Source organism: Pongo abelii, chromosome 9 (assembly GCF_028885655.2).
Source record: "Pongo abelii isolate AG06213 chromosome 9, NHGRI_mPonAbe1-v2.0_pri, whole genome shotgun sequence".
Taxonomy (NCBI): Eukaryota; Metazoa; Chordata; class Mammalia; order Primates; family Hominidae; genus Pongo; species Pongo abelii.
The window spans coordinates 332,074-348,967 of NC_071994.2; the positions used below are offsets into that span (position 1 = coordinate 332,074).

The following is a 16,894-nucleotide window of genomic DNA, read 5'->3' on the forward strand; positions in this document are numbered from 1 at the left end:
TGGGCCTCTGCCCTTGAGGTCCACCTGAAGCCGTCCTTGCCTGCCACACCAGGGAGGCATTGGGGTGGGGACCCAAACCCCTCCCGTCCTCATTGCAGGGACAACTCTGTCTCCTTGCTGCCTCCCCAACACCTCCAGGCCTTAACCATCTTGACTTGGGGAGCAGTCCTGCTGTCCACACTCCCTCCAACAAGCCGGAGAAAACTCCCGGGCACAGGCATGCGTGTGGCACGGTGAGTTTTCTGTAATCCACTCACTTTTACAGATTTACCGCACCAGGGGAAATATTATAACAGGCATTTGTTACTTTACAAATTCCTAGGCTTCCTCTCCCTTCCTTGCAAGGGCATTTTTAGAAAGCATTTTGCCAACATTCACTATTTAGCACCATAAATGTGACTCTGGCCAGCTCTGTTCCTGGGTAAGGCCGGAATTGACCATTTTCTTAAAAGTTCCAGCGCCCTGAGGCTTCTGGCGGGCATCTCCACAGCTGAGGAAGGCTTCTGTCCCGTGCACCCTTCCCCAGGCGGGGGACCCCCAGTTCTGCTGCTCTGGGGCCTCGAAGAACCAAGTCCTCCAAGCTGCTCCACTGCCTCTTCTCACCAGCCACGGTCCTCCCTGAGCCACAAACCTCCGGCTTCACCCTTGCCCCTCAGGCCCACGTCTTGCAATGGACTCTGCCAGTCCACGCATGCCTGGGTGGGGAGGGGTGTGCACTTCTGCAGCTGGGGTGAAGACAGGGACAGGGTAATGTGAGACTCAGATATGAGACGCCAGGTGCAAAGCTGCAGGTGGACAGCTCACTGTAGAGTGCAGGGGTTCAGGGTAGAGGTTCTGGGGTCTGGAAAGAGCTGGGCATAGCTGTCACCAACCTTTCTCTGCCTCAGTTTTTTGTCTCTAAGCAACAGTCAAAAATAGAACCTAAGGGGGTGTGTTAAGATCACAATAGTTGGCCTGGCACGGTGGCTCACGCCTGTAATCCCAGCATTTTGGGAGGCCAAGGTGGGTGGATCACCTGAGGTCAGGAGTTCGAGACTAGCCTGGCCAACTTGGTGAAACCCCGTCTCTACTAAAAATACAAAAATTAGCCGGGTGTGATGGCGGGCGCCTTTAATCCCAGCTACTCCGGAGGCTGAGGCAGGAGAATCGCTTGAATCCGAGAGGCGGAGGTTGCAGTGAGCCGAGATCACGCCACTGCACTCCAGCCTGGGTGACAGAGTGAGACTATGCTTAAAAAAAAAAATCACAATAGTTAGCATTTACAAAGCGTTGGGAATTCTACTTGGCACGTGGCCAGAGCTCCGTAGTGATGGGCAACGAACACGTGGTCTGCGCGCCCGGGGCCGTGCTGTCTGGCAGCGCGGGGGCTTCCAGATCACGCTACTCCGGGTCCCAAGGCCCCGCCCTCAGGCCCCGCCCACAGACCCCATCCTCGGCCCCGCCCCTCACGCTCCCTTGGGCCCCGCCCCCTCCGGCCCCGCCCCCGAGCCGATAGGCACGAGATTCATTGCGAGGCGGCCTCGCGCGCAGCATCCTTGGGGCCAGGGACCCCAGTGGGGCCGGTACATCTCCCTGCCCCGGCCTCTACACCCTGGAGGGACGGCAGGAGGGCTCTCTGTGCAGTTTGAGAGAACACCCATACGCAGGAAGTGACCTCAACACCACCGAGAGGGCTCCTGGAATGTGAGCGCCACCTGCTGGGATGGGAACAGGTCTGGGAGGGGACCTGAAGGATGGTTCACAGGGAACCAGGCCTGTCGGGTGATTGCTGGAAAGATGGCATGGACGGGAGCTGGCTGCTCTGGCCCCTCAGCCGACCCCAGCTGGACGGGGCCAGGGCCTGGGGCAGGGGGCCAGGCCTGGGGAGGCCCAACAGCACGCCCTCTGGAGCCAGCGCGTCCCACGCTGCCCAGCCTGTGTGTCAGGAGCTGGGGTGAAGGTCCCATCACAGTCAGGCCCCATCCCTGCTGGGCGTGGCTGTGCAGGAGCCCCGCAAATATGTTTATATATTTAGTATGTGAGTTATATTTCAATAAAGCTGATATGAGATATACTTCACATATGCTGTTCACCCATTCAACTCGTTTCGAGCGGACAGTTGAGTGGTTTTTAGGACATTCACAGATAGGAGCTGAGGTCAATTTTACAGCAATTTCATCGCCCCAAAAGAAACCTGCTACCCTTTGTAGTCGCTCCTTATTACCCCTTCCCCAGCCCCTGGTGAAAACTCATCTAATTTCTGTCTTCATAGATTTGCATTTCCTGGACATTTCATACAAATGGATCACATAATGCGTAGTCTCCTGTGACTGGCTTCTTTCACCTAGCATAATTTTTTTTTTTTTTTTTTGAGACGGAGTCTCGCTCTGTCGCCCAGGATGGAGTGCAGTGGCACAATCTCGGCTCACTGCAACCTCCACCTCCCGGGTTTAAGGGATTCTCCCACCTCAGCCTCCCGAGTAGCTGGGATTACAAGCGCCCGCCACAACGCCCGGCTAAATTTTGTATTTTTAGTAAAGATGGGGTGTCACCACTTTGCCTAGGCTGGTCTCGAACTCCTGACCTCAAGTGATCCGCCCGCCTCGGCCTCCCAAAGTGCTGGGATGACAGGCGTCCGCCGCCGCGCCCGGCCTGCCTAGCATAATGTTTTCAAGGTCCAGCCGTGCTGTAGCATGCGCGTGCTTCGCTCCTCTATGGCTAATAACATGCCGCTGTTATCAAAATGCTGCAGCTAGGAGCGCTAGTGTGTAAATTTGGCGTGGACACTTGTTTCCAGGTTTGAGGAGCTGCCACATTGCTTTTCAGAGTGGCTCAGGAGCTAATTTTTTTGCGGGGTACCATGTCAACAATTTGGGTCAACCAAAACCAGCGTGTCCGCACCATTCTCGCCGCCCAATTTCACGCGATCCCGCGAAAGAATGACCCAGACCGGTCCGGGCGCGGTGGCTTACGCCTGTAATCCCAGCACTTTGGGAGGCCGAGGCGGCAGATCACAAGGTCAGGAGTTCGAGATTAGCCTGGCCAACAGAGTGAAACCCCGTCTCTACTAAAAATACAAAAATTAGCCGGGTGTGGTGGCGGGCGCCTGTAATCCCAGCTACTCGGGAAGCTTGAAACAGGAGAAACGTTTGAATCCGGGAGGCGGAGGTTGCAGTGAGCCGAGATTGCGCCATTGCACTCCAGCTTGGACGGCAGTGCGAGACTCTGTCTCAAAAAAGAATGACCCAGGTCGCATGGGGTGAAGGGTCGGGAAGCGACCCAAAAGGAGAACGGAGCTGGGCTCCGGGATCCGTCGGCGAGGAAGGGGCGAAGGGGTGGAGGGACTCGGGCCAGGCCGCCGGGGATGTCTGTGGTTACCTCCAAGCTCTGGAGACCTTGGCGAGACCCGCGCCATCCGCATCTTGGCTCCTGCGACCTCAGCCTCAGGGCTGGCCGGCTCCGGTTTCCTGGCAACCAGGCAGCATCCTTCCCAGCGAGCACCGCGTCCAACCGGCGACGTCGGACCACAAGGCCTAGCATGCCCCGCGCGGACTACAAGCCCCACAATGCACCGCACACCCTTTACTGGCCGGCCCGGCGCTGCTCTCCTGAGACCCCGCGGGCCAGCGCCGCGACCCCTTCCCGGCGCTCCTCGCGCTGTACGCGGCGCGTCCTCTGGCCGGTGACCCGGTGTGCGTGGGGTCGAGGCGCCGGGCGGAGCGGCTGCGGGCCGAAACGCCATGCGGAGGGGCGAGCGCAGGGACGCCGGGGGTCCGCGGCCCGAGTCCCCGGTGCCCGCGGGCAAGGCCTCGCTGGAGGAGCCGCCTGACGGGCCGTCTGCCGGCCAAGCCACCGGGCCGGGCGAGGGCCGCCGCAGCACCGAGTCCGAGGTCTACGACGACGGCACCAACACCTTCTTCTGGTGAGGGGCAGTGGGCGGCCGCGGGGCGGCGAGGGTGCCCTCGGCCTGGGGGTTCCGGCACCGCTGGCCTGGGGGTCCCCGGCAGCGCCCTCCCGCCGTCTTGGAGTCCAGGACTGCGGCCGGGGGTTCGAGGGTGTGGCGGCACCGCCCCCCGGGTCCCGGGGAGCGGCCGGACCGAGCTCTTGACGCCGGGTCGGGCGGAGGGCGGCGCTGTAGGTGGGGGAGACCCTTGGCAGACCCTCCCTGCGGCCGCTTTGCGTCTCTCTCGCCGCCCTCCCCACCCCTGCCCGCCTTGCCTCTGACCGCGCGGTTCTGCGATCCAGACCCCTTCCCCGCCACCCGCCTCCAGCGTCACCCCAGAAACGCTTTCTCTGTCCTGCTGTCCAAGCTTCACCTGTGTCCCCCGTCATTCTGCCTGTGGTTGCTCCTCAGTGCTTGCGGCTGCACGAAATCATCTTGTGTGTCGCCCCCGACCCCACGTGGCGATCGTGTTGATTAGCAGAGTGTGTGCGTGCTTCAGGAATGTAGTCGGTGTTCGTCGAATCAAGGCTCTGTTTCTCTCCTCCGTTGCCCCTAGCGGGGCCAGCGACTCCTCCCTGCACAACTCAGCCCTAGCTACACCTTGGGGTCCCCCTGTCCGCCGCTCTGCCTTTAATGAGGGGTGGAAAAGGAAGAGGCCCTCGGGAGCAGCTGGAGTGTGGCACTCTGTGTCCAGACAGGCTCCAGGTGCCGCTCCTACTCCCGACGGCTGCGACCCTGGGCTGGCCCTTTGCCGATGCTCCTCTGTGAGAAGGATCAAGCCGTGGACCTGAAAGCAGGCTTCGTGAGAGGAAGGGTTGGCTCTTCTTGACCGCAAGGTGCCCAGTGCCCATCCTGTGGAAGGCCCGGGGGCACAGAGGCAGTAGAGGTGGGGTCAGCCCAAGGAAAACGTGTGGGAGACAGGCGCCTGCGGCCAGCAGTGGAAGGAAGGCTTTATGGACGCTTGCAAGAGAACCATGCTGTGGGATGGTCGGAGAGCAAATCTGAGGGGTGAGGAGGGCCTGATGGAGGAGTAAGGGACATGTCAAGGGAAGGCGCCACCACAGAGAGGGACTTCACCGGCCCTGGCCTGTCACCGCAGCCGAAGCTCTGGAGAGAGACTGTCCAAGTGGTGGGAAAGCAGGTTAGGGTGGAGGAGGCCCCACGCAGGGTCTTCCGTGAGGTGTGGGCAGCTGCTGTTGCGGGGAGGGCATCCGAGCTCTCCTTTGGGGAGATGAGTGTACCGGGTGGCTGTGGGGCCCTTGGGAGGGAGAGGAGATGGGGTGCCTGCCACGTGGACCCTCTGGCTTCCGGGCTCTATGGACATCAGGCCTCTCCATCAGGTGCCCTGCCACGCCCCTTCAGGCCGTCCTCCCGCAGCACAGCTGGGGACCACCGGAGTCTCTGAGGTCCCAGAGCGAGGAGACCAGACAGGGTCCTCTGAGGTCCCGGAGCGAGGAGACCGGACGTGCTCCTCTGAGGTCCCGGAGCGAGGAGACCGGACTGTCTCTTCTTGTTTCTCATTTGACCGTTCAGCACATTGTGGGGACCCCTATTGCCTGTCAGTTACCGTTCTACGGGACACAGCAGAGAACTAAACAAGAAGCTTAGATTCTGGCGCAGGCATGGAACTTCAGAAGGCTCAAAATGTGCTGGCTGGAGGGGTGCTGAGTGTGACGGGAGCCGGGGGCACACGCAAGCCCACCCAGTACCAGGGAAGCAGCAGCAGCAGCTCAAAGGTAGGAGGGTGCCGGTCTCTTTAGAAGCACAGACCAGTGGTCCCTGCCCACAAGGGGTGTTTGGGACACATACAGCTGGGCATAGCAGAGCTTGCCTGTCATGAGGCCAAGGGGGTCAGGAGGGCTCTCCAGGAGCGGGTGCAACGGGGCTGGCTGGTCCAGGTACCTCCTTCCTGGGTCTTCTGGGTGGGTGGCTCTGGCTCTGGCTTTCCCCTCGACCCTGTCCCTGTAGAGACGCATGGGGCAGGTTCTTGCTGTGCCTCCTCCCTTCCCTGTGCAGAGGAAGGAGCTTCACGCTTCGGCGTGGCAGGTAACTCAATGCCTGCCTGGTGAGAATTCATTACCTGCAGAGCCTGGCACTGACCTGAGTCCATCTGCACTGACTTGCTGTGCTGTCATTTTTTTAAACTGTAATTTTGTGTTTTAGATAATTTTACTTTTTATTTTTATTGATTTTTATTTATTTATTTATTTTTAATAGAGACAGGGTCCCCCTATGTTGCCCAGGCTGGTCTTGAACTCCTGGCCTCAAGTGATCCTCCTGCCTCAGCCTCCCAGATTGCTGAGATTACAGGCATGCGCCACCACATCCAGCCAGGGCGTTCATTTTCAAGAATGGGTGCACTTCCTCGGGCCAGTGACAGCTGCCATGTGTGAATTTTGTTTCCCTGTGATTGCTTGTCAGCCGTAGGGATAGGGCGTGCAGCTCGATTCAGGGCTTGACTGGCCCTGGGAGCACGAGGCTGAACTCTCCTTCTCTGGATTCATTCAGGGTAGCAAGGACAATTGTGGGGAACATCCAGAGAAAAACGTTTAGATCCGCAGACTCCGAGAAGCGCTGTGCGAAGATGTGGCAGCTCATGTGGTCTGGAAATTGTTTGGGAGAACACTTGGAGACCCCTTACCCTAACAAGGTGCCTGTGAACGTTGCCGCTTGTCCGTGGGAGATGCTGAAGCAGCTTCAGATGACCACACAGCTCCTGAGCCGGGGGCCACTGTGATATTCTGAGAGTCTTTATTGTATGCTTGCGTCTTGGAATGGGGCGCCTCGAATGAGCCTTCTCAGTGACCTGAGGACTTTGTGTGTGGGGTGACCTCCGACCTTCAGATACCCCAGGTTTCTGGAAGATGCCTTTCTCCGTCATCCTGGATCGGGGCTTTCCCAGCTTCGCCTACACCTGGGAGGCGTGAGTAGCCAGATGAAGTCTTTCTGGTCTTGCTGGTCAGAGCCAGGAGGGCCAGTGCCCAGTCCAGGAGCCTCTCGCAGGCCTTGGGCAGCCGATCCGGGCGTGGCCTTTCCTTGGCCCTTTGGACGACGACACTGCGTTTTCCTCTTGGTCTTGGCCTCCCTGCCCACCATGAGAGTGGACATGAGAGTGACCATCTCCACGGAGGCAGCTGGGTCTTTTGCACTCCCCATGGCAGGGAGCCAGCTGTCTTCATGCCCTCACCCTAGTGAAGTGGCTGAATTGCCAGGATTTATCACAGCTCTGTTCTGTGTCTGATCACAGGACCCACACCTTCCTGGAGAGTCTGCCCAGACAGCAGGCGGGTGGGAGGAGCCATTGAACAGACCTGGCATCCTGGGAGGGACACGGAATTCTTCTTTTAAGAGTCTTGTGCTATCTTGAGCGGCACTCTGTCACTTCCAAGATGTGTAGACGTAGTGCTGCGTGTAGGACAAGGACCGGAACTCACTAATACGGATCTTACTTTCCAGGAGCACTGGATTTGAGCAGCTCTGAGATGTGTCCTCCTGCAGGGCCGCTGGGCCTGGTGCCCTTTCTCTGGGTCCCTTACCCTTTGCCTCCCTTCCTGCTGGGTCCTCTTCATTCCCATTTCTGCTTCCTCAGGGCCAGGAGGGTGCTGGGCACTTGGTGGCCACCTCAATGACAGTGTGCACATTTACCTGAAAGGGCAAAGGGTTATCTTTATATTTCAGGTAATCTCTGTGTTTTGGGGAAATGAAAAGATGGTGTTGGGTTAGGGCTGATCAATGATCAGCGTTTCCCTGGGCTACACAAGGAGTGAGTGTTGGGTTGGTGGCCACTTTAGAAACCACAGGAAGGTCTCTGTCGTGGAAAGTCGTATTAAAGGAGTCAAGTTTTACGCCTGTAATCCCAGCAGTTTGGGAGGCCGAGGCAGGTGGATCACGAGGTCAGGAGTTTAAGACCAGCCTGGCCAATATGGTGAAACCCAGTCTCTACTAAAAATACAAAAATTAGCTGGGTGTGGTGCCGGGCACCTGTAATCCCAGCTGCTCGGGAGGCTGAGGCAGGAGAATCGCTTGAACCCGGGAGGCGGAGATCGCGCCAGTGCCCTCCAGCCTGGGTGACAGAGCAAGACTCCATCTCAAAAAGAAAGAAGTCAAGTTTCACTTTTAACTTGTGTTAGTGTGTGATCCTGTCTTTGTGTGCTGTGGAACTTGGTGCTGGTGGGACACAGGCTGCTCGCCCCACCCCTTGAGCTTTGCGTTTATTCCTGGGATTCTGCATGTGAATTGGAGCCTGTGCTGTATCTGGGAGACGCTGACTGGGGTGTGGGCACGTCCGAGGGTCAGGGTGGGGCCAAGTGCAGCCTCCTCCTCCAGTGGGCCTGTGTGTGGAGTGGTGGCATTCTGGGTGTCCCTGAGGCCTGGTTGTTTCCATCTTCTTCCTGAGCCCACGTGGAGATGACGAGGGGTTTCCTGCTGGTCTCTTGCAGAACAGGGGTGAGTGGTGTCCTCACGTTGATCTAGCTTCTGGGTCTCCCATTCTGCATGTGAGCAGGTTGTTGGGCTGTTGTCTCTTCCACGGTTAGCCTCCCTTAGGCTGGGGCTCCTTCACCCCTGTTTTCTTAGAGACATTACTACCCAGAGTGAGAACCCCTCACGTGGGGTGACCGTGTGGTTCCAAGGCAGGGTCCTGTGGAGGTCCTGTTAGCTTCCCCACTGGAGTCCTCCCTCACAACAGGCTCCTGTCCCGGCACCTGCACTCCAGCCAGGCAAGAGTCCTGCTCCCGTGCACACCACACCCTGTCTGTGCTGTGGGCGCTTGCCGGGGTTCTGGGTGTCTGGAGCCCCTTGACCTTGTTCCTCCTACAAGGTGACCTCGTCAGGAAGCCCCAGGATGAGACTGTCCTTGGCTCCTCCGAAGGTCACTTCATACATGTGCACCCTTTGGAGAGGTCCCTGCTGTTTCTCAGAACTGCTGGGGATGGAGGCTGAGCCCGAGAGTGCTTGCTCCTCGCGCTCCTTCCTTGCTGTGGTCTCCGGAGATGCCTCCCAGGCCACGAGCCCTCCTGGCGTGGTTTTACTGGGACCTGGCTTTGCAACAAAAATAGTTGTTTTAACCTCTCTAACCACTCCCATCCCTCTTTTGTTTTTCTCTATAACATGTAGGGTTTCTCAACCCTCCTGTATTGGTCTCACTCCACTGGAAGGAAGGCTCAGGAACGCAGCCTGTGCCTTCTCCCGGGTGTGGCTGGGGCGGGGGCTCAGGGAATGGCTGTGATGGCCGAGTGTCCAGGAGGCTCCGGGCCCCACCGCCCGCCTTGCTGCATGACCTTCACAGTGTCACTTACCAGCCCTGACTTGCCTGCGGGCACCACCCACACTGCATGAAGGTGCCCTGGCCTGGGGCACGGACACAGCCAGAGCCACCGCGCTCCTGGTCGTCATCACATCATTGGCTTTGCGATCTAAACCTGCTTGTTGTTTTGGTTTGTTTTTCTTTCTTTCTTTTTTTTTTTTTTTTTTTTTTGAGACAGGATCTCACTCTCACCCAGGCTGGAGTGCAGGGACGTGATCTCAGCTCACTGCGGCCCCCAACTACTGGGCGGAAGTAATCTCCCCTCACCCTCCCTCTTCCCAAGTAGCTGGGACCAGACACGCGCCACCACACCCAGTTAATTTTTTTTTTTTTTTTTTTTTGGTAGAAACAGTCTCACTATGTTGCCCGAGCTGGTCTCCAACTCCTGGGCTCAAGTGATCCTCCTGCCTCAGCCTCCCAAAGCTCTGGAATTAACAGGTGTGAGCCACGGCACCCGCCCCCAAACACTCCTGACTCTTCTTATCCTAACCGGGGTCATCTTACTCTCCTCACCGAAATCTGATGTCACCTATATGGAGGAAAAGGTGGGCCTCATGGAGGGGCAAGCCAGGGACAAGGGGAATCCTGGGCCCCAGCTGAGCCCAGCCCGTTTCCCCTCAAGGGCTGTCTCCAGGAGGACACGTTCTGTCAGTGTAGTGTTCAGCAGAGGGTGAGTTTCTGGGTCGCCAAATCCAGGCACCCTTAGGAATGGAGGTCTAAGAGGGCCTTCTGAAGTGGGTTCTCTGCTGTGATTGTGGGCAGGTCTCTCAGGTACTGAAGGGCCCCACCGTGCGGAGCTCAGCAGGAAGGCTGAGGTTCCCTGCAGTTTCCTCATGGCTTAGGACTCAAATGCAAATGTATTTAAAGAAAAAGGTGGTGATAGTTACAATGAAACTTTTATTTACCTCTGGTTGGCTTAAATGCCTAGTATTGTAAAATATGGCAGAAGAATTCACTTTTATGCCTGTAATCCCAACACGTTGGGAGGCCAAGGTGGGCAGATCCCTTGAGTTCATGAATTTGAGACCAGCCTGGAAAACATGGCAAGACCCCGTCTCTACAAAAAATACAAAAAAATCCAACCTGGCCAACATGGCAAGACCCTATCTGTACAAAAAATACAGAAAGTTCCAGCCTGGCCAACATGGTGAAATCCCATGTCCGCTAAAAATACAAAAATTAGCTGGGCATGGTGGTGCATGCCTGTAGTCCCAGCTACTCAGGAGGCTGAGGCAGGAGAATTGCTTGAACCCGGGAGGCAGAGGCTGCAGTGAGCCGAGATCACTGCACTCCAGCCTGGCCGACAGATCAAGACTCGGTCTCAAAAAAAAATAAAATAAAATAAAATTAGCTGGGTGTGGTGGCATGCGCCTGTAGTCCCAGGTAGTCCCAGGAGGCTGAGGTGGGAGGATCTCTTGAGCCCAGGAGCGGGAGGTTGTAGTGAGCCAAGATCACACCACCTCACTCCAGCCTAGGCGATGGAGCCAGACCCTGTCTCAATAAAGAAGAATTCATTTCTCTGTTTTCTTCACTTGGGGCTAGTCCGCTTAGCATAACTGGATGTTTTCATAAGAAAAGTAAAAGTTAATTAAAGGGCATAAACAACTCCTAAATAAATGGAGAAATAGTCCATGTCTCATGAATGGGCATCCTGAGTGTTAGTCACTCAGCAGTTCTCCTCACACTACTTGATAAGTTCAGTTCCATTCCAGTCAAAATCCTAATGGAATCATTTGTGTCAACTTGCCAAACTGCTGTTTAAACTAATATGGATGAAAATTAATGTGGAGTAAATGTGCAAGATTAATTAGGATTAAAAACGATAAAAAGGGCAGCATTCCGGACACAGGTGGACTCTGGCCAGGGTCCAGCCTGGAGCCCCCACCTGCAGTCCTGCACCTCCACCCTGGCTCTTCATGAAACCGGCTAAGTCCAGGTGTGGGTGCGTTCAGTGCAGCACCCACGTGCAGGTGATATGTCCGTGTGCTGCCACAGCCACACTCACACTGGAATATTCCATCACCTGGAAGGCCCGTGTCTCTGCTCCAGTCTGCTTTTCGTGAATGCAAACTCATTTCCTCGAGTTGTGCGTGGGTGACAGCAGATGGGAGGTTTCTTTTGTGCCTGGCTTCTGTAGCATGTTTTTCTTTTTTTTTTTTTATCTTTTGAGACGGGATCTCACGATGTTCACAATGTTGCCCCGGCTGGTCTTGAGCTCCTGGCCCAAAACAGTCCTCCTGCCTGGGCCTCCCAAGGGGCGTGTCTTTGAGATCCATCCACGTTGAGGTCATTGCCAGCAGCACATTCCTCTGAGTGCTGAGCCGTGTTCCACCAGTCAAGGGACCACAGTGTTTCTTCGTCCACTGATAGAGTTTTGGTTTGTTTCCCGTTTTAGGTTATTATACCTGAAACACCTGCATGTAAGTCTTTGTCTGGACCTGTGTTTGCATCTGTCTCAGGCCCACGTTTGGGAGCGTGTGGCTGGCTGGACCTGTGTTTTCATCTATCTCAGGCCCACGTTTGGGAGTGTGTCTTTGACTGGACCTGTGTTTTCATCTGTCTCAGGCCCACGTTTGGGAGTGTGTCTTTGACTGGACCTGTGTTTTCATCTATCTCAGACGCACGTTTGGGAGTCTGGCTGGCTGGACCTGTGTTTTCATCTATCTCAGACCCACGTTTGGGAGTGTGTGGCTGGCTGGATAGTAGATGTAGGTAGGCCTCACTCTTCTGTGCCGTTTTGCAGTCCCACCTGCAATGCGTGAGCATCTTGCCCCAAGACCTCACCAGCACTTGGTGTTGTGATGCTTTTAATTTCAGCCATTCCAGCAGATGTGTACTGATGCTGTGTCGTGGCTTGGATTTGTGATGTTTGAATTTCAGCCGTTCCAGCGGATGTGTACTGATGTGTCGTGGCTCGGATTTCTGATGTGTGAATTTCAGCCGTTCCAGTGGATGTGTACTGATGTGTCGTGGCTTGGATTTGCTTTGTGATGTTTGAATTTCAGCCGTTCCAGCAGATGTGTACTGATGTGTCATGGCTCAGATTTGTGATGTTTGAATTTCAGCCGTTCCAGCAGATGTGTACTGATGTGTCATGGCTCGGATTTCTGATGTGTGAATTTCAGCCGTTCCAGCGGATGTGTACTGATGTGTCATGGCTCAGATTTGTGATGTTTGAATTTCAGCCGTTCCAGCAGATGTGTACTGATGTGTCATGGCTCGGATTTCTGATGTGTGAATTTCAGCCGTTCCAGTGGGTGTGTACTGATGTGTCGTGGCTTGGATTTGCTTTGTGATGTTTGAATTTCAGCCGTTCCAGTGGGTGTGTACTGATGTGTCGTGGCTTGGATTTGCTTTCACGGTGACCAGTGATGCTCCTCATTTGTTCATGTGCTTATTGGCCATTTGTATGTTTTCCTTGTGAAGTGTCTGTTCAATTTTTTGCCTGTTTTTTCATTAAATTGTTTATTGAGCTGTATGAGTTCTTTATAAATTCTGGATAAAAAGTGGTTTTTTGGGGGGTTTTTTTGTTTGTTGTTTCTTTTTTTTTTGAGATGGAGTTTTGCTCTTGTTGCCCAGGCTGGAGTGCAATGGTGCGATCTTGGCTCACCACAACCTCCACCTCCCAGGTTCCAGAGATTCTCCTGCCTCAGCCTTCCCAAGTAGCTGGGATTATAGGCATGCACCACCAAGCCCAACTAATTTTGTATTTTTAGTAGAGATGGGGTTTCTCCGTGTGGGTCAAGCTGGTCTCGAACTCCCAACCTCAGGTGATCCGCCCACCTCGGCCTCCCAAAGTGCTTGGGATTATAGGCGTGAGCCACCGCACCCGGCCTTTTTTGGGTTTTTTTGGTTTTTTTTTTTTTTTGAGACGGAGTCTCGCTCTGTCGCCCAGGCTGGAGTGCAGTGGCGCCATCTTGGCTCACTGCAAGCTCCACCTCCCGGGTTCACGCCATTCTCCTGCCTCAGCCTCCCGAGTAGCTGGGACTACAGGCTCCCGCCACCACGCCCGGCTAATTTTTTGTATTTTTTAGTAGAGACAGGGTTTCACCGTGTTAGCCAGGATGATCTCGATCTCCTGACCTCGTGATCCACCTGCCTCGGCCTCCCAAAGTGCTGGGATTACAGGTGTGAGCCACCGTGCCTGGCCTGTTTTTTTTTGTTTTGTTTTGTTTTGTTTGAGACAGATCTTGCTCTGTCTCCCAGGCTGGAGTGCAGTGGCACAATCATCCTAGTTCACTGCAGCCTCGACCTGGGCTCAAGCGAATCTGCCATCTCCCGAGTAGCTGGGACTACAGGCGCCTGCCACCACGCCTGGCTAATTTTTTATAGAGATGGAGTCTCACTGTGTTACCCAGTCTGGTCCTGAACGCCTGGGCTGAAGCAATCCTTCTGTCTCAGCCTCCCAATGTATTGGGACTACAGACGTGTGTGGCCTACAAAGTTTTATCAGATATATGTATTGTGAATATTTTCTCCCAGTTTGTAACTTGCCTTTTCATTTCTTTAGGGCACAAATAGTTTATGTTTCATGGAGGCAAGTCCTGGGCAACATGCTTTAAGTGCGTTGTTCACTTAATTTTCATGATGTTCTTGGAAGTCAGAAGCTCCCCCATTTAGATATGAGGAAACTGAGGCACGGAGGGGTGCATCATCTCTCCGAGGACACACTCTGGTGGATGCAGGACCTGGATTAGACATGAGGACACACTCCGGTGGATGTAGGACCTGGATTAGACATGAGGACACACTCCAGTGGATGTAGGACCTGGATTAGACATGAGGACACACTCCAGTGGATGTAGGACCTGGGTTAGACATGAGGACACACTCCGGTGGATGTAGGACCTGGATTAGACATGAGGACACGCTCCGGTGGATGTAGGAACTGGGTTAGACATGAGGACACACTCCGGTGGATGTAGGAACGGGGTTAGACATGAGGACACACTGGTGGATGTAGGAACTGGGTTAGACATGAGGACACACTCTGGTGGATGTAGGAACTGGGTTAGACATGAGGACACACTCCGGTGGATGTAGGAACTGGGTTAGACGTGAGGAAACTGAGGCACGGAGGGGTGCATCATCTCTCCGAGGAACACACTCCGGTGGATGTAGGAACTGGGTCTCTGCCTCCATTTGCAGGTGGTTGTGCAGAGGGGGTCTCAGGCGAGTGGTCTGGCACAGGCAGTGGCTGGGGTCTGGTGGCCCCCAGTTCTGGTACTGGGCTGGTTGTGGGCTTTTCCACCAGCGATGGGACGGGACAAGACTGCAAAGGGAGCGCCCTGCCTCCTCCTCCCACGTCTGGGCTCTGACAGGCCAGAGGACGGGCAGACCCACAGCTCGCGGCTCCTTCCAGCCGGCGGCGGTCACTCTGCAGGCCTCTGCTCAGGCCCCTTCTCAGCTCTTGGTGTCTTGGGCTGCTGCACTGAATCTCAGATGTTATTTCATGAACCGAAAGACTGGTTGTCTTGGCTTGTCTTGCGCTAGTGAAAAGCACCGTGTTTACGTGTCCAGTTGCTCTTAATAGCAGATACCTGCCCTGGATGCCAGTGGCGGCACGTGCCCTCTGAGCAGCAGCCTTCAGCTCCCCAGGAACACGGGGCTCTTCCTGTCCAGCCTCCTGGGGGCTGGTCTCAGCCCTGACTGGCCAGCAGACGCAGGGTCATCTCGGAGTTACCCAGCTAGGGACTCGCAGCCAGTTGCTGGTTGGGAGTTGGAGAGTGGAGTTTAAGCCCTCTCCTTGACGTAGAGAGGATTTGGGGCCTGTTACGTGAGTATTTAGCAATGCTGCCCAAGCTCTGACACCATGCTTATGCGTTTTTGGATTTCAGGCGAGCCCACACCTTAACCGTGCTCTTCATCCTCACCTGTACGCTTGGCTACGTGACGCTGCTGGAGGAAACACCTCAGGACACGGCCTACAACACCAAGAGGTAACCTGCCCTCTCGTCCTGCCTTCTGAAACTGCCCTGTGCCCCCATGTGGTGGGTGTGGTGTCCTTGCTGCTCGGGCTGCCAGGGGCTCAGAAGGCCTTCACCAGAGGGCTGCGTGGGGCCGCCAACCTCTCCCTCGAGTGTGTCTGACGCGCAGACTCGGGGGTTGCCCTTGGTGCTGCGTGGCGTTCCCGGTCAGCCCCCCTCGCCTGTCACTGGGAGCCAGGAGTCTGTGTCATCTCCATGTGACCGGCAGCCTGTGCTGCGTTTCCCCTGAGTTTTGCATGTTGACAGGCTGGAACGAGCTGCAGCAGCTACAGGGCTGAGCCCTTGAGTTTGGGCGTCTCCAGGGGTGAGGTTCCTGCGGTGGCCGCATGCTGGTTCCGTCAGCCAGCGGGGCTCTTGCACGGACGGGGCCGACACGGACCGCTGACCATCTGGTCGGCAACCTGCAACCTCGCTTCTGTGGTCCGGAAGCGAGTAAACTCGTCTTCTCAGGTTTATCTCCACAGGCAGGCAGGCTAGACCTTGGGTGTATCCTCTGCCTGAATTCCATGGATTCTGACGCCAGTCTCAGAAGTGTGTGTGGAAGAGAAGCTGGTTTTAGAGCCTGTGAATCAGTCTTGAGTTTTCTGCACCTGACTCTTCTCTCGCGTTGCTCTTCCGACGTGCGCACAGGGTGTGTCTGCCCAGGGCTGCCTCCTGCCCAGCAAGGCTGCTGACACCATCAGGGCCTGGGCCCCACTTGCTCCGGCGGGATGGTGGGAGGAAGCTGGAGCAGGGTCTGGAGACCAGCACCAGGATGGGGACAGAGGTGGAAGGAGGCATTGGAGGCCCGTTGGTGTTGGGGCCACAAGTCGGCTCTGGTTGGCGGGAGCCCTGGGGTTTGTGGGACTTCCGCTGTCCCTATGGCTCTTGGGCCAGCACTTCATTTTGTAAAGCAAGAGTCTGGGTGTCTTCGTGAGTGTTGGACGGGGTGATGGGTATTTTGTAAAGCAAGAGTCTGGGTGTCTTCGTGAGTGTTGGACGGGGTGATGGGTATTTTGTAAAGCAAGAGTCTGGGTGTCTTCGTGAGTGTTGGACGGGGTGATGGGTATTTTGTAAAGCAAGAGTCTGGGTGTCTTCGTGAGTGTTGGACGGGGTGATGGGTATTTTGTAAAGCAAGAGTCTGGGTGTCTTCGTGAGTGTTGGACGGGGTGATGGGTATTTTGTAAAGCAAGAGTCTGGGTGTCTTCGTGAGTGTTGGACGGGGTGATGGGTATTTTGTAAAGCAAGAGTCTGGGTGTCTTCGTGAGTGTTGGACGGGGTGATGGGTATTTTGTAAAGCAAGAGTCTGGGTGTCTTCGTGAGTGTTGGACGGGGTGATGGGTATTTTGTAAAGCAAGAGTCTGGGTGTCTTCGTGAGTGTTGGACGGGGTGATGGGTATTTTGTAAAGCAAGAGTCTGGGTGTCTTCGTGAGTGTTGGACGGGGTGATGGGTATTTTGTAAAGCAAGAGTCTGGGTGTCTTCGTGAGTGTTGGACGGGGTGATGGGTATTTTGTAAAGCAAGAGTCTGGGTGTCTTCGTGAGTGTTGGACGGGGTGATGGGTATTTTGTAAAGCAAGAGTCTGGGTGTCTTCGTGAGTGTTGGACGGGGTGATGGGTATTTTGTAAAGCAAGAGTCTGGGTGTCTTCGTGAGTGTTGGACGGGGTGATGGGTATTTTGTAAAGCAAGAGTCTGGGTGTCT

At 55.5% G+C, this 16,894-nt stretch overlaps 1 protein-coding gene across 5 annotated transcripts in view; it reads left to right on the forward strand.

Annotated features, from left to right (window-relative positions):
- The first annotated feature begins 1,492 nt into the window (after nt 1–1,492).
- PTDSS2 (phosphatidylserine synthase 2) overlaps nt 1,493–16,894 on the forward strand; it is a 49,745-nt gene continuing 34,343 nt past the window's right edge. Inside the window, exons 1-2 of one of the 5 annotated variants that reach the window (XM_054524032.2) lie at nt 1,493–1,683; nt 15,065–15,166. In XM_054524032.2, the coding sequence (XP_054380007.1) occupies nt 1,682–1,683; nt 15,065–15,166 (104 nt within the window). In that variant the 5' untranslated portion in view covers nt 1,493–1,681. Of the gene's footprint in view, nt 1,684–3,541; nt 3,902–15,064; nt 15,167–16,894 lie in introns of those variants that run through there. The other 4 variants (XR_008510962.2, XM_024241343.3, XM_054524033.2 and 1 more) reach the window with 4 other exon arrangements.